At 40.7% G+C, this 23,145-nt stretch overlaps 1 protein-coding gene across 2 annotated transcripts in view; it reads right to left on the bottom strand.

Annotated features, from left to right (window-relative positions):
• Nucleotides 1-18,610, bottom strand: part of ITPR2 (inositol 1,4,5-trisphosphate receptor type 2) — a 588,791-nt gene extending 570,181 nt beyond the window's left edge. Inside the window, exon 1 of one of the 2 annotated variants that reach the window (XM_061417573.1) lies at nucleotides 18,095-18,610. In XM_061417573.1, coding sequence (XP_061273557.1) covers nucleotides 18,095-18,186 — 92 coding nt within the window. In that variant the 5' untranslated portion in view covers nucleotides 18,187-18,610. The remainder of the gene's footprint in view (nucleotides 1-18,094) is intronic. The other variant, XM_061417572.1, reaches the window with a different exon arrangement.
• Between the last annotated feature and the right edge of the window lie 4,535 nt (nucleotides 18,611-23,145).

Genomic DNA, 23,145 nt, shown 5'->3' with positions numbered 1-23,145 from the left:
AGTGGGTTGCCATTTCCTTCTCCAGGGGATCGTCCCATCCCAGGGATCAAACCCACATCTCCTGCATTGGCAGGCAGACTCTTTACCACTGAGCCACCTGGGAAGCCTGGGAGAACCACAGATAATCCAACAATACTATAAAAGTAGTACAATGAAAACTACAATGAGGATAAACTTTCTGAAGGAAAAGAATGTGGTACTGTATAAGCATATACATAGCTAAGAAAGTTCACAGTCTGGAAGGTCAGAAAAACTCACTACAGAAGCATCACAGAGCTGAAATCTGAATGATAAACAGGCTTTAATTAAGGAAAGGTAAGGGCTTTCTGGGTAGCACTAACGGTAAAGAATCTGCCTGCCAATGCAGGAGATGCAAGAGAGGTGGGTTCGATCCCTGGGTGGGCAAGATCCTCTGGAGGAGGGCATGGCAACCCACTCCAGCATTCTTGCCTGGAGAATCCCACAGACAGGGAAGCCTGGTGGGCTACAGTCCACAGGGTCGCAAAGAGTAGGACACGACAGAAGCGACTTAGCATGCACAAAGAAGGGAAATCAACCCAACAGAGGAAACAAACATGTGAAAAGGCCCTATGTTAAGAGGAAACTCAGGATGTCTGTGGAGCTAAAAAAACGCCTATGCCTAAAACAGGGCTACAGGATGAAAATACTGTACCAGACAAGACTTGTACCTCCTCCCATAACCACGGAAAGGTTCTACTTAATGACACTCTACCCAACTGGAATCAATGAAGGGAAACCTTTCAAGTCTATATACTCAATTATTTAAAGTAATAAAGCCTCAAATGCAACAATGAATATTTTAGTTGCATTTGGGTCTAAAGTCAGACACTAAACAAAGATAATGTCCCTTCAACGATTCTGATGAGAAGCTACCCTACATCTCCACTCTAGCTGCTGGGTTCAGGCTGCTTTCATGAGTCACCTGGTTCCTCCCATGCCTGCCATTTGCAGCTTTCTTCTACTTCTCTTTACCACTGTCTGATCTTCCTAGAGCAAAACCTGATCATTTCATTCTTCCACTTAACAGTTCATCGAGGGCTACACATTGCCTAATGGGGAATACATGATCTGACCCTTGTCAGCCCATCTTGTTTCATCTTCTGTTCAAATACAGTACAGCCAGGATTTGCAGATGTCCAGAGAACAGGTTCATTTCTTGATATTCTGTTACTCCTAAAGTATTGGCCTCATCCACATGGTTTGAGATGGCTTCTTCCCTCGCACATTACAAACAGCTGAATGGGAGTGGGCTGGGGGCTCAGAAGAGGGGAGTTAACATCTCCTATAAGGGTCTGACCACAAATTCTAGTCTGAAGCCATACCTAGCTACAGAAGAGGCTAGGAATGTGGTCTTTATCCTCAGCATCCACACACTCAAATATTTCTATTAGCATGAAAGAGTGAAAAACTAATTTGGGGGACTAACTAGCACACTCTGATACAAAAATTAAAATCATTGTGCATTTTGCTAAATTAAATATGGTTCAAACTAAGTAATGCAGTTGATATTAATTCTTTGAGCATGTATTACAACTTCAATTTTGAAAAAAAGTACAATATGAATGTTGATCTATTCTTTCGAAAATGTTTATAGTATAAAATTATGGCTATCTTGTTGCCAAAGTAATTATCAACTCTCCAGAGCCTGTACCTGTCAATTTACTTTAACAATTATTTTTTTCAGATTCTCCAATAATTAACAAAATGTTTTTCTACTTGCAGTTTGATAGTTTTTAAAAGCTAGTTCTGAGAGATTCTTTTTTTTTTTTTATAATGTTCAAAAATTCTAAAGTTGGTATAATTCAGGCTATGTAACATTAAATAATTCATGGGATAATTTAGAATGTGAACTCTTCTCCAAAGTATCAAGTTTGGTGATCAAGATTCATGTAAAAATAGTAAATAGAGTAAAAGTATTATTTTTTGTTTGTTTGTTTGTTTGTTTTTGCTTTTTAAATTTTTTTTCCACCACAGGTATACATGTGTTCCCCATCCTGAACCCTCCTCCCTCCTCCCTCCCCATACCATCCCTCTGGGTCGTCCCAGTGCACCAGCCCCAAGCATCCAGCATCGTGCATTGAACCTGAGAGATTCTATAGCAGCTAAGACTTCAGAAATAAGTACTTTGTTTCACTATGACAGATAACAATGACTTCATTTGTGCTGACCAGGAAAGGAGGCTCATTCTGGACATGGATTTAGAATTGGAACTCAATTACTAAATCGTGTCCTGCCAGGTAAATAGGGAAGAAAGATAAATAAAGGGCTTTTATCATCTGTTATAATCCTGGCAATGGATTCATTCAGTAGAGTTTTAAATAATTAACACTTTCATTGACAAGTAATCTTGATTTGACTTAAAATGTCATAGTATTAACCATTCCTAGCCACAAGTAGAGTCTTCAACACAACAAGGTGTGTTGTGAATTCTTCCCTGTGAATTTTAACAAACCCAAACTAAAATTACCCTCTTTGCAAACATGGCTGAAACCAAAAGTCTACTTGAAACGCAAATGTCTAAGTAGTTATATCCCTGATATTAGTAATGACCTTGAACACTTTAGCCAAACACAAATAACTAGTCCTTGAATCATTAACTTACTTTGGATTCCTAATTCACCTTTTATCTCAATATTACTTTTCTAAAGATATCATATTTTTAAACATCTATCACAGGGGATCACAGCATGTTAGGACTAGAGGGAACAGAATGACCTTGTTCTACATTTCTACATTATTCTATCATTTGTACACATCTACATTTTTCCCTTTATTCCTCTGTCCTATATGCAAATATGGTCTCAAAGAAGTTCTCATTTGTACATCGCTACCAGTAAGGATTCCAAGAATAAGAGTGAATAACAACACTGGAGAATTTTGAATTCTTAAAGAGAAGGACCAAACATGTCTTTTGGAATAAGACTGAGGCAGAGCACATTATAACAGACTGAGTCAACAGAAAGAATATTATTAAGTAATGAAGAACAAAAATACCATTCACTTGTTCTCCTCAACCTACATTTAAGTACCCATCCTTTTCCAGACACTTATTCCTAAATTTCAGAAATAAAAATTACAACTTGTTATACGCCCTCTTCTATTTAGTAACATAAAATTATAAATTCCCCAAATACTTTCTGGTTTCATTTTAGCAAATTATTTTCAACTAAACTTTTTTGCTTAAAGCTGTTAAAGTACAAAATATTTCCCTGAATGTATTATATATTATCTACTAAGGAAAAGGGCTGATTGAAATTAAGAAACAGTCTCACAAAAATGCTTACAAATTCACTTTTTTCATGTGCAAAAATAAAACTGAACTTTCAGAAATAGCAACTTTAATGTATCTATAACACTCAAACCATTAAATAAGGCTATATACACTACTTTTTCCTGTAAGTTTTATCACATGTTAGGCTAGGGAGGTGCAGAGATATGACCCAAGAGATTTATTAAAGTTCCTAGTACAGCAAGAGTTAATGGCACTACAAATCTAGTGACAACTTTCATCCATTTTAAAAGAATTACCCTTATGGATTCTCAAAGTATTTAATAAGAACAATTATGCTGACTTCACAATTAAATTGACTTTTTTCCCAGAGCAGGGCTGATGTTAACATCTACTTGGAGATTCGGGAATGTTCATATCCTAATTCAACATGTATTCATTCAACAAATATTTATGGAGTCAAGCACTTAAGATACTCAGTGACAAAACAAAAGATCTCGGCCTTCAAAGAGCTTACATTCTACCAGGGGCAGACAGGTGATAAACACTGAACACAAGAAATAGTAAATTATATTGTGTGTAATAAGAAGGTATGAAAGAAAAAGGTAAAGCAAGATAAAGAGAACAGGAAAGGCTGAGGCAAAATGTTAAACACAGTACCGTGTGACCAGGCAATTCCCCTCCTTAGGTGTATACCCAAAGGAATTAAGAATATGTCCACAGAGAACCTTACATGCAAATATTCACTGTAGCATTCCTCATAATAGTCAAAAGGGAGGAGCCACACAAATGATAATCAACTGATGAATGAGTAAGCACAATGGGCTGTATCCTCATCATAATATACTATTCAGCAATAAAAAGGCATAGAGTCCTGACACATGCTACAATATGGATGATTCTTGAAAGCATTATGCTAAGTAAAATAAGCCAAAGGCAAAAGGACCGCACCAAAGTGTGTGTGGGGTGAGGGTGGGGGTTGCCTGGTGAGGGAGATGGGAAGTTATTTTCAAAAGGGTGAAGAGTTTCTCTTTGAGATGATGAAAAAGTACTGAAAATGGATAATGGTGATGGTTGCCCAATATTGTGAATGCATTTAACGCCACTGAACTTTACACCTAAAGATGAGTAAGATGGGGGACTTCCCTGGTGGTCCAGTAGCTAAGAGTCTGCACTCCCAATGCAGATGGCCCAGATTCAATACTGCACGCCACAACCCAGAGAGAAGATTGCGAGTGCCACAACTAAGACACAGCACAAAGAAATAAATATTAAAAAATAAAGAAATAAGACAGTACATTTTATTTTATGAATAGGACCATAATTTTAAAAGGTGCTGAGAAGTTACTATTCAGTTACCTACTAAGTGATGAGATCTCAGTTCACTCAGGTCCTCCGCGCTCTCTTCCTGCCATACCATACCACCCTGGAAGCAGGCAGAAATAAGAGCCCCCTAACAGGGATTTCCCTGATAATCAGATCCGGCCTTGTGACTTTTCTTCATGGACATAAGTGATTAATCCAAGTGGAGCCAAATTCTATCACTCTGCATTTTGAATGGTAAGAAGATAAAGGGTATAGGAATTGCTGTATTCTAGTCCTGTAAATGGCAGGACCAGACAGAAGGTTCTGCTACCGAGATACCCACAGCAGCTCTGAGTTTCTGCCTTTCTTGATGTTCACTTGTTGAGCTCATCATTCAATTTCCTGGAGCTCCTCCAGGATCCTTGTACTCATAAATTCCCTTCTTTGCTTAAGCTAGCCAAAGATGGTTTCTATTCCTTACTAACAATGGAACTTTACTTCTAATATTCAGTTCTCAAGCTTTACCCATATGGGCATAGATATGCAAGTACCTTTTGCTTTCCAAATCTTTTGAGCTTTTGTGATCAGATAGTAAGAACAGCAAGAGAGGGGCTTCCTAGATGGCTCAGTGATAAAGAATCCACCTGCCAATGCAGGAGACTAGGGTTCAATCTCTGGTCTGAGAAGATCCCACAAGCTGCAGAGCAACAAAGCCCATGCACTGCAACCATTAAGCCTGTGCTGCAGAATCCAAGAGCCACAACTACTGAAGCCTGCACCAGAAGCCCGTGCACCACAACTAGAGAATAAATAGCCCCCCACTTGCTGCAACTAGAGAAAGCCTACACACAGCAATGAAGACCCAATGCAGCAATAAATAAATATTTTATTTAAAAAAAGAATAACAAGAGATACCTACAGGCAGCTTTTCAGGAGTTCCAAAACAATACAATATAAGGCTTGCAAATAATTTAACTAAACGTAAGTTGGAGGGCACTTAACATTCTCTAATTTTTATAAATAATACACTTTGATTTGCCACTGGAAAAGTTAATCAACAATTTTTTTAATCCAGTTTCGTTTTTGGTTGGGTTTTTGTTTGTTTGATATGTTATATTTAGCTCTGATAATCCATAAGTTCTTTACACAATTTGAAGAATCCTCTTTTCAATAGGAGATAATATGTGGAGAGTAGTAGTGTCTGCTCCTAGTGGCTATTTCATAATCAGTCATTACCACAGATCTTAGAGAGCTAGACATCTAGGAATTATTTAATTACAAACATAAAAGTTTGTTCTAAGATTCCACTGAGGAGTTTTTCTGTATAACAAATACATAATAGAGTCCAGCAATTTGCAATTTTCACAAAGAGATTTTTCTGATGATATTTTAACAATGACTCAAACACTTTAGATAGAATCTTAATAACACATGCTTGAATTCTAAGAATTTAGATATGAATTTAGATTATGCTTTGTTCACTTCCTAAGCCTTTCCTGGACATCATGGGAATCTATCTATGGCCTCTATTGCTTGTTAAACACCAAAAGGAAATGAGGGCAGAGTGGGCTCCACAGATACCAGTACTCTATGCAAAGTGGAGTGTGTGCGTGTGTGTGTGTGTGTGTGTGCACGCATGCGCACGTGCGCCTGTACATTTGTGCATGTGTTGAACAGTCTCAGGCACTATGAAACAAACAAAAAAAATTATAACTATTTTAGATGGAAAGTTTTCTTTATTAGCAAAGCTTCCAGGAATCTAGAAGTCAACTGAAATCTATGATTAAGGAAGAAAAATGATGAAACACCGGGATGAGGAGAAATAAGGGGGAAAGGAATGAAAACAGAATATTCAAAGAAGCTGGAAATACTATAAAAATTCCCCCAAATAATTGCCAAGTTTATGGGCTTTATATCCTGCCCCCTTTATCTATTGTCTCAGAAAACTGAGTAAACTCAGTAAACATGTCTCTGCTGCTGCTAAGTCACTTCAGTCGTGTCCAACTCTGTGTGACCCCATAGACGGCAGCCCACCAGGCTCCCCCGTCCCTGGGATTCTCCAGGCAAGAACACTGGAGTGGGTTGCCATTTCCTTCTCCAAACATGTCTCAGCACATGACAAATTCAGAGGGCCTGAATCAAACTTAAAGCTCTTACATTCAATAAATAAGCATAAAATATGTTCTTAGGATATTTCTTCAATCTTTGCACATCTCAATAATATTAAATTTTTGCTTCCTTTTTTGGAGCTATTAATATGAACAGTAAAATTTCACTAATTTTTTGAATAAATAAAAAAGAGAAAAGTACCAAGAATATATTGTCGGGTCTAGTGGTTAGGATTCAGCACTCCCACCACTGCGGCCCGGGTTCAATCACCAGGCAAGGAACTGGCCAAATTAGATCCAGAGGCTCATGCCACAGTTGCTATGGGCCTTGGTCAGTTACAGAGATTTTTATTCTGTGATCTTGGTACAGGGATCCACACTGTGACCTTGGTATAGGGCTCCACATACATGATCAAATTATGGACACAGGTTTGAGACAAATATTCATCTTAATGATCCCACAAAGTTCAGCTAAATACACTTCCTCTTTGAACCCTCTTCGGATCATACTACTCAAAGAATCCGCTTTGGTTTCACTGTGATCTCTGGTTTTAATCATCTTCATTTGAAAAGAACTGCTTTATGTTGTAGTTATTCAATACCAATCTTATCTCCATGACTAAATAATGACTACATTGATTTCACAAATATTTATTAAATGCCTACTAGGTAGCAGGAATTATGTGAGCTGCTGAGCATACAAGGATTAAAAGTCAGAGTCAGTTCCTGATCTTGTGGCATTTACAACTCTGAGGGCAAAGGTGTCAAATGCCCTTAGACTCCCATAGATCCTAGTCAAATGTCATACTACAAATTATCAGAGGAAGTTTGAATTTCTGAGATAATAATTAAAATAGCACAATATCTGGCATCTCTTCATGCTGGATCCCTAACACATAGTCGGGGTTTGTTAACTATGTGTCTAATGAACCAGTGATTCATCTGCAGCATCCTCCACCATAAACCACATCACCAAGAACAGTCCATAAACTTGATCATGCTGGGGACACATTTTCAATTTTATGATTAAATTTTTCTGAATAAACAGATAATTTATTCTTAATTCAGGGCTGGAGTTCTGTAGGTTTGTGTCAGAATAAACTATAAAATTGCTATTATTAACCAATCATTGATTTGAATTTTGAAAGGGCTAATCCATCCATTTCAAAGATATTCAATAAAAACAATTAATCAAATGATTTCAATCACATACACACACAGAGCCCTCACTAAATAATACCAATAGAAACTGACAGACAATAAAAGTTCCATAGTGGGTACTAAGATTATTAAAATGATAGTCAGTCATGCTGAAGGGCATACTTCTTACATGTGTAAACAGACTTCGAAAATAAAACAGACTATATATTTACTGCACAAGTTAGTGTTAGTCACTCAGTCCTGTCCAACTCTTTGTGATCCCATGGACTGTTGCCTGCCAGGCTCCTGTGTTCATGCAATTCTCCAGGCAAGAATACAGGAGTGGGTAGCCATTCCCTTCTCCAGGGGATCTTCCCAACCCAGGGATCGAACCCAGGTCTCCTACATTGCAGGCAGATTCTTTACCATCTGAGCCACAAGGGAAGCAAAAGTTAAATCAACCATTTATAAAGGATCGGCATTACTGGCCAAGCATTTTTCCATAATACATTTTAAAATACCAACAATAAATAACTAGGAACAAAAAACTTTATGGTAAACATATGACCTATATATTTTAGCAACATGTAGTTCCCGGTTTGTGGTTTTTGTCTACTGACAATGACCAGGAAAATGCTTTCTTTATGCTTTTTAAAATAAACATTGTTGATGAACAGTACTAAGAAACTGAAGATCCTCAAAAACATTATTTTCATTTTAGTTAACTGTGCTGACTGTAACAGTAAGAAATGTCTAATTAAAGAAACATATGTACAATCTGGGAAACAGAGGAGACCTAAGAATGAAAATAAAAATGAAACTCATGCACCCATCCATGATACAGTGTCACCACTGTGAAAAAACATGCTGAAAGGTCTTCACTTTCACTATTTTCGTGAATATTTTTTTCTATATTTTTACATCAGAATTATGGTTTTCTAAAGCATATATTAAAAACATTCCCACCCAAATCTGCATGAGAGTGGAAAACCACTGTGCATTTGAAAAACATAATCAATTTTACTCATTAAATAAATGAATGGATGAATGACCATTAAAATTTCACTTCTCTGATTACTATCTGGTGATTTATTACCAAGTTCTGACGTAAACAAAAGGAGTAAAATTCAATCACTTGTTATGCTAGAAATTTGTCATAGAAGTCCACTGTTACTTCCTTTATATTTATATATGAAGCTACACCTTGTGTCCGGAATTTGTTTTAAAAATTTGAATTTAACTTTTAAAGTATTCTATCTATATGTGGAGTTCCAAAGGGAAAACATGATTGTGAAAAGCACTACCTGTGCAAAAAATAATAATAATAATAATAATAAATGTTTTAAGCAAAAAAGCTCTGTTAAATAAAGAATGAGGGCAATCATTTGCCTTTGAATTCTCTTCTCCCAAAGTCAAGGCGCTTAAGGAAGCATGGTTGTTTACCTGACTGAGCTCTCCACCGGAGAGGGTCTAAAAGCTACCCTGTTGTTTATGGAATGACTTCAAAGTTAAAGAAATGGTCGACCTTTCAGCTTAAAATAGACTTTATGTTCACCACTTCAGAAGCTGTCTTTGTGCTCCGTCTAATTTCAAGTTCCATAACATGACACTACTAACCCTCACACTTTCCAAAACAACTCAGTATTCAAGATTATACTGTCTTCTTCCTCCTCTTTAAAGACACATGCAAATATCCAATGGATTTTTAGATACTTTTATCATAGTAACAAATGCTGTAGCCAAAACAGAGCTAAATTTATACACCTAGTTATAGCAGAAAATAATGGCTGTTACTTGGAAGAGTTTTATCTAGAAGAGACTAAAGATAAATTACAAATTAATGCAAATATATGTCAGCTGTAACCATTCCTTGTTTCATCTGAGTCTCTACTGATTAAACAGTCCTATTAAGGGGAAGATTTTCTAAACTATGATAAGAACAGAAAAATTAAATAAGTAAAAGAAGAAAAAATTAACAGTCAAATTTGCAAACATTTAAATATTAAAAACTTTAAGCAGAAAAAAAGATCAGAAAGGGAAGTGCAAGGGACTATAATTGGGAAAAATAAACATAGGACTTTACACAGTCTTGTTCATTTATCTGAGGGATTAAGTCAGAATTATAAATTCTGTGACCCACCATTCCCCTACCTGATATCCATCATTGAACATGGAAACAAAATTCACTGAACTGAGCAAAATCAAACATGAACTAAAAATAAGAGTCCTGATCTTTAGCCACTCTGGCTAAACAACTATTATGATACTTGGCAGTCACTGCTTCAATGGGTGATCACCTGAGCGTTTTCTCAAACCTTAACAAGCTGGTGTTGATTCTTGGTAGGTCCTGAGAAGAACCCTCAAACCAAAGGCAATAATCACTTAAATATATGTATACAGACATACATGATCACACACACTTGTCATTCACTGAACTCTGAACTACGAGCAGAACAATTAAACAACGGCATACTTTTCACTGATTCTACTGCCCCACCCATCCTGGGAATTCTGGCATGCTCACTCCCACAGTGTGGTATCAGACCGTTGATCAAGGTGATGTACCCAAAATACCTAATGTCAGAAGTGTCAAGGCTAGGACTTCCAACTAGGCTGAATTAACACCATACACAAAAATAAATTCAAAACTGATTAAAGACCTAAATGTAAGACCAGATATCATAAAACTTTAGTGGAAAACAAAGAAAACTCTTTGACATAAATCGCAGCAATATCTTTTTTGAGCCATTTCCTAGAGTAATGGAAATAAAAGCAAAAATAAACAAATGGGACCTTATTAACTCAAAAGCTTTTGCACAGCAAACGAAACCATAGGCAAAACAAAATGACAGCCCACAGAATGGGAGAAAATATTTGCAAATGATGTGACCGACAAGAATCAGGCTCCAAAATTTACAAGGAGGCCAAGCGGCTCAATATCCAAAAAACAAACAACCCAATCAAAAAATGGGCAGGAGACCTAAGTAGATATTTCCCCAAAGAAGACCTACAGATGGCCAAGAGGCACATGAAAAGATACTAGTGAAGTCACTCAGTCGTGTCCGACTCTTTGTAACCCCACAGACTGTAGCCTACCAGGCTCCTCTGTCCATGGGATTTTCCAGGCAAGAGTACTGGAGTGGGTTGCCATTTCCTTCTCCAAGGGATCTTCCCAACACAGGGATCAAACCCAGGTCTCCCGCATTGTAAGCAGATGCTTTTACCATCTGAGCCACCAGGGACTAAAATCACTAATTATTAGAGAAATACAAATCAAAACTACCACGAGATACCACTTCACACCACTCAGACTGGCAAACATCAAAAAAACCTACAAACAATAAATGCTGGAGAGAATGTGCAGAGATGGGAACTCTCCTACACTGTAGGTGGGAATAAAAATTGGTGTATTCACTATGGAGAGCCATATGGAGTTTCCTTAAAAAAACAAAAATGGAGCTACCATATGATCCAGCAATCCTACTCCTGAGCACATACCTGGAGAAAAACATGGTTTGAAATGGTACATTCACAACAATGTTCAATGCAGCATTATTTACAATAGCCAAGACATGGAAGCAACCTAAATGTCCAGTGAAAGAAGAATGGATAAAGAAAATGTGGTACATACAAACGACGGTATATTATTCAGCCATTAAAAAGAATGAAATACTGCCATCTGCAGCAACATGGATGGGCTTGGAGATTATCATACTAAGTAAAGTAATTCAGAAATAGAAAACCAAGTATCACAATATCATTTACATGTGAAGTCTAAAAAAAATGATAGCAATACACTTATTTACAAAACAGAAACAGACTCACCTACTTAGAGAATGAATTTATGGTTACCAGGAGGAAAGGGAGGGAGGGACACACTGGGAGTTTGGGATTGACATACACACACTACTCTATATAAAATGGATAACCAACAAGGATATACAGTTCCTTGTACAGTACAGGGAACACTGCTCAATATCCTGCAATAACCTAAAATGGGAAAAGAATTTGGAAAAAAAATGATAAATGTACAGGTATAACTAAATCACTTTGCTGTACATCTGAAACACAACATTATTAATCAACTAGGCTCCAACATAAAACAAAAATTTTAAAAAAAAACAAGTATCAACGACTAGTGAAGTAAATCTCAATATAAAAAAAAATAGAGGAAGGGGAAAGAGACAATTAACACTGCATTTAGTGCAAATAAAATCACCATCCTCAAAAACTCTACAAATCACAAATGCTGGAGAAGATGTGGAGGAAAGGGAACCCTCCTACACTGTTGGGAATGTAAGCTGGTACAGCCAATATGGAAAACAGTATGGAGGTTCCTCAGAAAACTAAAAATTACCATGTGATCCAGCAATCCCACCCCTGGGCATATATCTAGACCGAAATATATTTCAAAAAGATATATGAGCTATGTTCATAGCAGCACTATTCACAATAGCCAAGACATGGCAACAACCTAAATGTCCAACAATAGATGGACTGATAAAGAAGACGTGGTACATAGATACAATGGAATATTCAGTTCAGTTCAGTCGCTCAGTTGTGTCCAACTCTTGCAACCCCGTGAATTGCAGCATGCCAGGCCTCCCTGTCCGTCACCAATTCCTGGAGTTCACCCAAACTCATGTCCATCGAGTCAGTGATGCCATCCAGCCATCTCATCCTCTGTCTTCTCCTTCTCCTCCTGCCCCCAGTCCCTCCCAGCATCAGAGTCTTTTCCAATGAGTCAACTCTTCGCATGAGGTGGCCAAAGTATTGGAGTTTCAGCTTTAGCATCATTCCTTCCAAAGAACACCCAGGACTGATCTCCTTTAGAATGGACTGGTTGGATCTCCTTGCAGTCCAAGGGACTCTCAAGAGTCTTCTCCAACACCACAGTTCAAAAGCATCAGTTCTTCAGCACTCAGCCTTCTTCACAGTCCAACTTTCACATCCATACATGACCACTGGAAAAAACATAGCCTTGACTAGACGGACCTTTGTTGGCAAAGTAATGTCTCTGCTTTTGAATATGCTATCTAGGTTGGTCATAACTTTCCTTCCAAGGAGTAAGCGTCTTTTAATTTCATGGCTGCAATCACCATCTGCAGTGATTTTGGAGCCCAAAAAAATAAAGTCTGACACTGTTTCCCCATCTATTTCCCATGAAGTGATGGGACCCGATGCCATGGACTTAGTTTTCTGAATGTTGAGCTTTAAGCCAACTTTTTCAGTCTCCTCTTCCACTTTCATCAAGAGGCTTTTTAATTCCTCTTCAATGGAATATTACTCAGCCATAAAAAAGAATTATATAATGCCATTTATCCCATGGATGAAGGAGCCTGGAAGGCTGCAGTCCATGGGATCGCTGAGGGTCGGACACGACTGAGCAACTTCCCTTTCACTTTTCACTTTCATGCACTGGAGAAGGAAATGGCAACCCACTCCAGTGTTCTTGCCTGGAGAATCCCAGGGATGGGGGAGCCTGGTGGGCTGCCGTCTCTGGGGTCGCACAGAGTTGGACACGACTGAAATGACTTAGCAGTAGCAGCAACATAGATGGATCTAGAGATTATCATACTAAGAGAAATCAAAAAGAGAAAGATACAGACTTCCCTGGTGATTCAGCGGTTAAAACTCTGCCTTCCAATGCAGGGGGTGCCAGTTCAATCCCTGGTCAGGGAGTTAAGATCTAACATGCCTCAGAGCCAAAAAACCAAAACATAAAACAAAAGCAACACTGTAACAAATTCAACAAAGTTTTTTTTGATGGTCCACATCAAAAAATATTTTTAAAAAAGAGAAAGGTAAATACCATATATGATATCACTTATATGTGGAAACTAAAATCTAAAATGTGACAGAAATGAACAGAAACAGTCTTTTGGGCATAGAGAACTGACTTGTGGTTGCCAAGGGAGAGGGGTTGGGGGAGGGATAAAGCAGGAGGCTGGGGTTAGCAGATGTAAACTATTATATAGAGAATGAATAAACAACAAGGTTCTACTATATAGGACAGAGAACTATCCTATGATAAACCATAATGGAAAAGAATATTAAAAACTATATATATATACATATATATATACATGCATAACTGAATCACTTAGCTGTAAAGCAGAAATTAACACATTATAAATCAACTATACCTCAATTTTAAAATTTTAAAATAAAAACAAAAGCAATACCACATTTGAAACTGTACAGCATGTCCTCAAACTCCTTCACTTTTAAAAGAAAAATAAAAACCATAACCTTAAAGTGTACAGTAGCAAAACAAATTGTTTATTTAAAATATATTCACCATCTTCATCCAACAGGATTTAACAGTTTTCCTTAATATAAGTGTTTCCTAAATAGATATGTAGATGAAAAATTAAGTTAGAAAATATAAACCAGGCCCCTTTGTTACCAATACAAGCTGGAAGAACAATACTCTACCTTATTTTGTGACAACTCAGGATTCAGAAACATCAGGTAAATCCTGGTTAAAGGATAATTGTGGGGAGGTGGGTGGGCGGGAGGGAAATGCAAACCTTTGCAACAGGAGCAGTCTAATTTCTCAGACTGAGAAACCGAGCTTAAAAGCTAGGTCACAGAGCCTATAAAAATCTTACCACATTTCCAGTTGGAAAGGCCTCTAAAAGGGCCTACTGAACTCTAACAGAATGAAAACCTGTAATTTTTTTTTCCAGCTGAAAAATTCATGACTTTATTGCAAAAAATTCCCAAAAACCAAATAATAACGTGTATCCTCTCAAATTTCCACACTAGATACTAAAATCAGATACGATTTATCTGCAGACAAATAAATCTATGAATTATCTTGTGATAATTAAGCTGAACTTGAAAAACCATCACACAACCAAAAGTGTCCAATAGATAAAGAATGAAAACAGAAGTCAGAAACTTTCAGCCTCATTTTTAGCTCTTACGCTGAGTTTTAATATTACAGTGGAACAAACTATGCTGGCTAACTAAATACAATGCCAATACAATACATCTCCAATCAAGCTCTCTGATTCACTTTAACAATTCACAGACCTTTGAAGAAACTTCAGGGCCACAAGGGAGAAGGCAATGGCACCCCACTCCAGTACTCTTGCCTGGGAAATCCCATGGACAGAGGAGCCTAGTAGGCTATAGTCCACCAGGTCGTGAACAGTCGGACACGACTGAGCGACTTCACTTTCACTTTTCACTTTCATGCATTGGAGGAGGAAATGGCAACCCATTCCAGTGTTCTTGCCTGGAGAACTCCAGGGACAAAGGAGCCTGGTGGGCTGCCGTGTATGGGGTCGCACAGAGTCGGACACGACTGAAGCGACTTAGCAGCAACAGCAGCAGCAGGGGCCACAGAATATAAGCATAATGTGGATTTTCCTGCAAACTTTCTAAAAAAAGGGGGGGGGGGCTCTTTCCTTTCTGTCTCTTCCATTCACTTTTATAATATGCTAGGGGTGGGAGAAGCATATACTTTTATTTTCCACAAAGACATGCTGACATGAAAAGGGAATAAATGATATGAACAAGGTTAGCAATAGCCCTCAGACAACAGATCTCCCTCCAACTATAGAAGAGCAGAGAGATTCAATCTAAAGTATGCTCTCTGTCTTTGATAGAAAAAGTGTATTACTATGATCCTACAACAATGTAATGAAAAACTATAATGCTGCTTTGATATTTATGGCCCTAAAAAAAGATGCAAGGTAACATATCTACCAGTTGTCGTCTACACTAACAAAGTAGATGATGCTACTTTGCCTAGAGAACATTTCATGTCGCATGCACATAGGCTCCTGCTAGTTTTGTAACTCCTAAAACTCTCAGGCCAATGTAGTTCCATGAACCATGTTGTATTCCAATTACTCCATGGACTCCATAAAGAAAAAGAACACTCAATCAAAGCACCAAGCTTCACTGGTGGCAGCATACCCAAAGATCCATCCTCACCTTAGAATTGAGCTACAGAGAGGTCTTGTCATAGTAACCTCAAAAAGAACCCGTTTGTCAACAGAAAAATCATACTGCACAAACACACTCTAAAGCAACTCAACTTCCACAACACCAGCAAGAAATGTTGACTACAAATATACATGCTACATTAAAGGTCAAGCTTCTTTCTCTCAAGGCTTAAAGACAACAATATGTAACCAAAGAAATACACACTTGGCTGAGAATCTGGGGACAGGGCTACAGTTCCAGCTTTTTACATTAATGTCCTCTGCTTCGTAGGTAAGTCACTTCATTTCTCTTCCCCTCCGTTTCTCCGCCTCCAAATTGAGCGGGAGAGACAGTACAAGTGCTTAAGTAGGTAGTTATCAAACACATTCCTCTGCTGAAAGTGTGTATTAGTCGCTCAGCCGTGTCCGACTCTTTGAAACCCCATGGACTGTAGCTGGCCAGACTCCTCTGTCCATGGAATTCTCCAGACAAGAATACTGGAGTGGGTTGCCATTCCCTTCTCCAGAGGATCTTCCCAACCCAGGGATTGAACCTGAGTCTCCCGCATGGCAGGTAGACTCATTACCATCTGAGCCACTAGGGAAGCCCTCTTTTGCTGAATAAGACACACAAAAACATGACTTTTAATTTGACTAGGTTTTATAGTTTATTCCTAATGCTTTTTATTATTTTGTCCAAGAGTGTCACTATTGCTCACAGTTACCAAGGGAGTGATAATTACAATAGCGAACATTTTATATAATTGCTCCCGTGCCTGGTGCTATACTAAACACTTTACGTTAACTCACTTCTTAGCACAATCCTATGAGGTAGTAACCACGATTTTCCTATTTTCAGAGGTGAGGAAACTGAGATGCAATTATACAACTTGCCCAGGGTCATCAGGTTCATAATAGGAAAAGCAGAGATTTGACCCCAGGCCCCTCCAGCTTAAGCACCATGTTACCTCCACAGAGTCCACTGTGGAGAAGGGTGAGGTGCAGCAGAGTCCATCTGCAAAATGTTGTTGGGGGCCCAAACACTGACCTTGCACTGTGAACTCTCCCAGAAACAAATGGCAGCTTATGATTTACAAACTCAGCACCAAGGACGTGTTACAGCTGTTTTTTTTTCTTCCAGGCTTTAGTTTCACAATAAATTAACACTGATCTTAAAGGAACCACATTAAATCTACCTCCCTGCTTTCACTCATTAGAGGAGATGCACAAGTAACAGAAACTGTGGAAGTTGGGACTCCCATGTCCCCTGTCGGGTAGACACCACCCTGTTAATGGCATGGCTCAAAGTCACCGTCCAAGGACGCTGCATGTTAAGTCGTGTGCCCTAAAATCTAACAGCAGAAAAAAAAAAAAAAGTGACCAGTCATAAGTGGAAACACCAGTTCCTCAGCCTAAAATCTCTAAGACTGGGGAGTCCAGCTACTGAGACTAGGCGGCAACAGCAACAAAAACGTGCCTATCAAAAGACAATGCAGTGCGCATTAAAACTACAGGCTGGTATTCACCATCAGGACAGAGAGAAAATACTAGTTATCAAGGAAGTCCTCTACCCAGCTAGCACAGGCTATGTTTATATACCTACTTCCCCCATTCAAAAATCTCAACTTCAATCTCAAGAGCCCTGCACTTGGCTGCGTCCCAGGAGAGGCTGAGCATTTCAATGGGCCCAGGCCCGGAGAGGGGAGAAAGCAGGTGTGAGTTCTAGAACCCAGAAGCCCCCAGGACGCCCCCGAGGCGGGGCGAGTTCCCGTCTGGCACGGCCAAAAGGAAATTACTTCAGCGTAGCGGGGACAGTGAGCTCCTCCCGCAGAGCAAAGCCACACTCCTCCCGCTCGCCTCATCGCCCGAGTCTCACGTCCAAGGCCACAGACTTTTATCGACTGCTCTTACAAACCCGGCCGTGAGGGGCAGGGGCTTGAGAGTCGTAGCGAACAAAGGTGGGGAGAGGAGCCGTGTTGTTTGTGTTGTTTTCTCTTTTTTTTTTCCCCACCTGTAAGGGTAAAAAAAAAAAAAAAAAAAATTTTTTTTTTTTTTTTTTTTTTTTTTTAATCAAAACAACCCACGGAGAGGCCAACGAGGACTTCGTCGGGCCTGTGTTCGGGCTTCTGAATCACTTCCTCCTTTTCAGATGCGTCTGAGCTCGAGATTACGAAGTTGCTGAGAAAGTCCTGCCTCCACCGGCAGCTTCCTGCGAGCGCGCGAGCCGAGCGCACCGCGCTGTCCGCGGGCACAGAGCCTGCCCAGCTACCCCAGGCGAAGGGGATGAGCTCCGAGGGGACCGAGCGCCAGGGCTCCCCAGCCCGCGCTCCCCGCCCGGAGCCCTGGCTTACCCCAGCGTGTTGATGAAACCGTTGACCGAACCCTCCGCGTACAGGGACACGATGTCCCCTATATAGAGGAAGCTGGACATTTTATCGGACATGCTGCTTCATGCTCCGAAGAAGACGTCCCCTTCTCTTCTCAGCACCCGCGCCGCCCTCTCCGGAGAGCCGCAGCGGCAGAGGCGGAACGGAGCGCCCGCCTGCAGCCCAGAACGGCGGCGGCGGCGGCGGTAGGCACTGCCAGAGGGATAGACCTGCGCCGGGAGAGCTGCCAGGAGCGGAGCCGCAGCTCCGGAGACCCCACGACGCGCGCCGCCGGGACGCCGGGAGAGCCGCAGCCGCCGCCTCTCCGGCAGGTTTCCTGTTCCTTTCAGAACTTTTCTCTCCGACACCTTTGCTCCTCCTCCTTGCTCCTCCGCTCCCGCCTCCGCGAACCCTCCGCGCTCCGCGCGCCTTCGCGGCGGTCCCCACCGCCTGGCCGGAGCTGCTGCTTGCAGAGCCTTTGGGTCCCCTCGGGGAAATTTTTGGACCAGGTGGTGGTGCCCATTGGGCGAAGGGGAGCCGAGGAGCGTGGGGACAAGGAGGCGGAGGCCAATCAGGCAGCGGCGGCAGGGGGCGGAGCCCGGCCAGGGAGGGACGACTTTAGGGGGCGGGGGACCCGGCCACCCGGGAAGCCGCGGCGCGCGCGCACCGAACGCGGGGAGGCGCTGAAGGAGCGACAGAGTGGCCCCCGAGCCGAGAAGCTGTCGCCCGAGAGCCGCCCTGGAGTGGCTAGACTTGGGATGCGACAGTTCCCGCCTGAGAAGGCGAAGGACAGCGGGGTCCAGACCGGTTCCCGCGTCTTAAAGAGGGCGGGGAGCATGAGAATTGGCGATGGGGCGGGCGCGCTGGACCCGAGCAGACTGAGCCAGCCTCACGCCTGAAGATGAAAAGGAGTCAGGGTGGGGTGGGTGCGTGGAATGGGTAATCTGCTGACAGAGGGAGAGAAAGGAGGGTGTTGAAGTAAAGGGAAAAATAGAACTTTTTCAAAATACACAGTAAGGAAAGAAAATATGAGGGAAAAGGAGGGACACAGTGGGGAGGGAGAGGGAAGGGTTTGTCTCCGTGTGGAGTTAGTAGTTTAGGTTTTTGTCTCTAGTATTAATGTGAGGCGTTAGTGAAACTTGACCCGTCAGCAGATGTCCAGGTAGACGCGAGAGAAAAGTCACTGGGCCGAGCCAGCAATTTTTTAGCCAACCATAGGCAGCGAACCTTCTGTTAAACCTCGGAGGCCGCGCCTCCTGCTCTTAATCCCAAACCCAGGTTTAATCTTCCACCTCCGGAGCCCGCTGTCACTCTCTCACTGACAGCCTCGGTTTGTTTCCTTTTTAAAGCTTCTGACTCTTAAAGTACCAACGGTCATGAATGAAACTGGCAGCGGGACACGTTTCCACACCTTCTTGGTTGTTTTTGTAACTCTCGTCTTATCATTTTAAAAGACTTTGGTCCTGTCCTTCCGAAGACCTGGAAAAGGCAAACTTGGGCAGCAGTTAGGACTCTAGACACCCAATCAAAGAATTTCGACCTAAGTAATCCCCCCAGAGCAAGGTTTGCTGAAAGGTGAAGGGACTCAGGGCGGACAAAGAGGTGTGTGCCAAATTGTGCAACTGATGGAAAATTGAATTTAGAGTTCAAGGCTGTCTTACATTTTGAAGATGGTTGACACTTATATAATGGAATGTAAAGCTGGTTCTGCAAAGTTGCTTTAGTCGTGTCGGTTTCTTTACGACCCCGTAGTCTGTAGCCCACCAGGCTTCTGTGTCCATGGGATTCTACAGGTAAGAACGCTAGAGTGGGCTGCCATTTCCTTCTCCAGGGGATCTTCCCAACCCACGAATAGAACCTGTGTCTCTTTTATGTCTCCTGCTTGGCAGGTGATTTCTATTCTGAAGGAATAAGCTTAATATTCAGACGTTTAGAAAGCATGCAAGATAGAGGAGAGTAAAATGTTAGACACAGAATCTAGGAAATGTCAGCACAAAGCCTGTATGTGTTGAGATAAACTGGACCCAGTCATTGTCCTACCATGTAACTGACAGATCTCCCTTTAATTCTGGGTTCTCCTTTGGAAATCGTTACTTAGCAACTTAGAAATGCCTATTATGTGACAGAAACTCTCTTCTGTCCACATGATACAGTATATTAATGTTGGAAGCCTCCCAGGCATTGAACTATTTAAAAGCTTGCAATGGAATTTGATGAAGACCCTGAAAATGGAGGTTTCTGTTTATCCAAGAAGCCCATGGATTACATTCTATGGTTTCCCATGTTGCACAATCCTGTACCAAATATCCAAATGGATGCTCCACTATTATTGGCCGAAGTCATGAATGTTTTTCTTTGTTTCCCCTAGGTACAAACTTACCAGTGAACCAGACATTATAAAACCAGTGCGTTCATACTAATGAACAGGTACAAACCTCAAGTCATATAACCAAGATCAATGTCTTTTTTCCTCCTCACCCATCCCCACCCCCCACCATCCACTGAGGTGTCCTGTATAGTCTGAGACCTGAATCCAGTCACACTTCTGCATTAACATGAAATAGATGGTCAGTCAACCACCGAAGGGTCTTCTGTGCCTTAGCTATTCTGGCAAATCTATCCTTCATTTGCTCAGCTTGGAAACCTCGGAATCATTTTTGACTCCTCTCTCTCATGTCCCACATTCAATTTACCAGCAAATCCTGTCAAATCAGCTTTCAAACTATAAACAAAATCCTACAACCCTGGTCAATGCCTCCATCATCTCCCTCCTGGATCACAGCAGACTGCTCACTGACTTCCCCTCTTCCACCATTGCACCTTTATGATTTATTCTCTACCAAGAAGCCAGACATTTGCTGTTACAATAGAAATTAGATCAAGCCTCTGCTCAAAACATTGCAATGGCTTCCCATCTCAGAGTGAATTCTAAAGTCACTTCCATGGCCTTTAAGGCCCTATATTGATCTTCCCCCTGGGCTGATGTGGTGCAGCTGTGCAGGTACACATACGTGAGCAGCACCTTACGGATGAGTGAGTGGTGAGCAGTCCGCACCTGCACAACTGTTCTGAGAGCCTGCCACCGCATCTCTGACTTCATCTCCCACCACTGACTTGAACCCTTCCATTCCAGCCTCTTGGCCTCCTCACTCACCTTCACATATGCCATAGGAGGGCACTGCACTTGCTGTTCCCTCTGCCTTGTGAGTTTATCCCATGTGTATCTGCAGGGTCCGGTCCTTCTCCTGCTTCAGGTCTCTGCTCTGATGTCACCGTATCACAGGAGACTTTCCCTGACCACCCTGTAAAAAATACTGTCCTCAGCTTCATTTGTTCTGTCTCCCCTATTCTATTTTTTTTAGATTTTTTTTTTTTTAGCACAACATGTTATTTGCTTATTTATTGTCCTGTCTCCTCCCACTAGAATATGAGTTCCAGGATGGCAGAGAATTTGTCTGTTTTCATTCCTGCTTTATTCCACTATTATAAGAGTTCTTGGCACAAGATAAGCAATTAATAAATACATGTTAAATGTGTGGGAGAAAAATCCCCTAGTACAGCTATTGTTATAGAGTCTCAGGGACCTCTGTGAAACTTGCTACCTCCAAGAGTAACCGTACTTCAGTTGGCATGAATGTTCACCCTAATCCCAGATTCCCAAACTTTCTTCAGGATCTATCATTGTCTTCTCTTTGAAGCTAATTGTAGGACAGAGAACCGCATTTAAACCTAATCCTAATTCTAATCCACTCTATACGTACTACTTCTCAACAGGTACCATTAACCATTAATGACTTGGCTAAATCCCACATAAGAAGAGGATGAAGGAAAACGCCGAGTCCTAGATTTACTGAGACTAAAACTGTGGTCATTGAGAAAACCTAAACTTAATGTATCCAGAGTTGACTAGATTTTTACCACCAGTAGAAATGGGCAGTTGAAACAAATTATTAAAGAACAGTTTGGCCTCACATCATACACAAAAATTAACTCAAAACAGACCTAAACATATAAGCTAATGCTATAAAACTCCTATAAGAAAACATAGAGGTGTTGATCTATTCAGAAACCAATACAATATTGTAATTATCCTTCAATTAAAAATAAATAAGAAAAAATTTAGGGGTAAATGTTCATAATATTGAATTTATCAATGGTCTCATAAAGATGGCACCAAAGCCATAAGCAACAAAAGAAAAGATAGATAAATTTGACTTTACCAAAGTTAAAAATTTTGTGTCTCAAAGGGTGCTATCAAGAGAGTTAAAATAATCATATGGGAGAAAGTATTTGCAAATCATATATCTGATAAGGGACTGATAAGATAATAACGAGTGTTGACAAAGATGGAAAAATTGGAATGCTCTATTGCTATTAGAAATTTTGGAAAAAGAGTTTGATAGTCCTTAAAAAAAGTTAAACAAACTTAACATTTGACCCAGCAATTCCCTGGTGGCTCAGAGGGTAGAGTCTGCCTGCAATGTGGGAGACCCAGGTTTGATCCCTGGGTGAGGAAGATCCCCTGGAGAAGGAAATTGCAATCCACTCCAGTATTCTTGCCTGGAGAGTCCCCATGGACAGAGGAGCCTTGTGGGCTACAGTCCGTAGGGTCGCAAAGAGTTGGACACAACTGAGAGACATCACTTTCGCTTTCAGCAATTCCATCTCTACAAATGTATTCAAGAGAAATGAAAGCATATATGTACACAAAAAAATTTTGTACAAAAATATTCATAATAGCTTTATTCATAATAGCCAATGTCCATCATCCATGATGAATGGATAAATACACAGTGGAATGGTACATGGCCATAAAAACTACTGGTTCATATTACAACATAGATGAACCTTGAAAACATTATGCTAAGTGAAAGAAACCAGGCACTAAAGATCGCATGTTATATGATTCTGATTATATGAAATGTGCAAAATGGGCACATTCGTGTAGATTAAAAGTCAATTCGTGGCAACGTCCCTGGTGATTCAGTAGCTAAGACTGCACTCCCAATGCAGGGGCCCTGGGTTCAATTCCTGGT

The sequence above is a fragment of the Bos javanicus genome, chromosome 5 (genome assembly GCF_032452875.1).
Source record: "Bos javanicus breed banteng chromosome 5, ARS-OSU_banteng_1.0, whole genome shotgun sequence".
NCBI lineage: Eukaryota > Metazoa > Chordata > Mammalia > Artiodactyla > Bovidae > Bos > Bos javanicus.
Note: the sequence above shows the minus strand (reverse complement) of the source record. Positions and strands in the feature narration are given on the sequence as shown.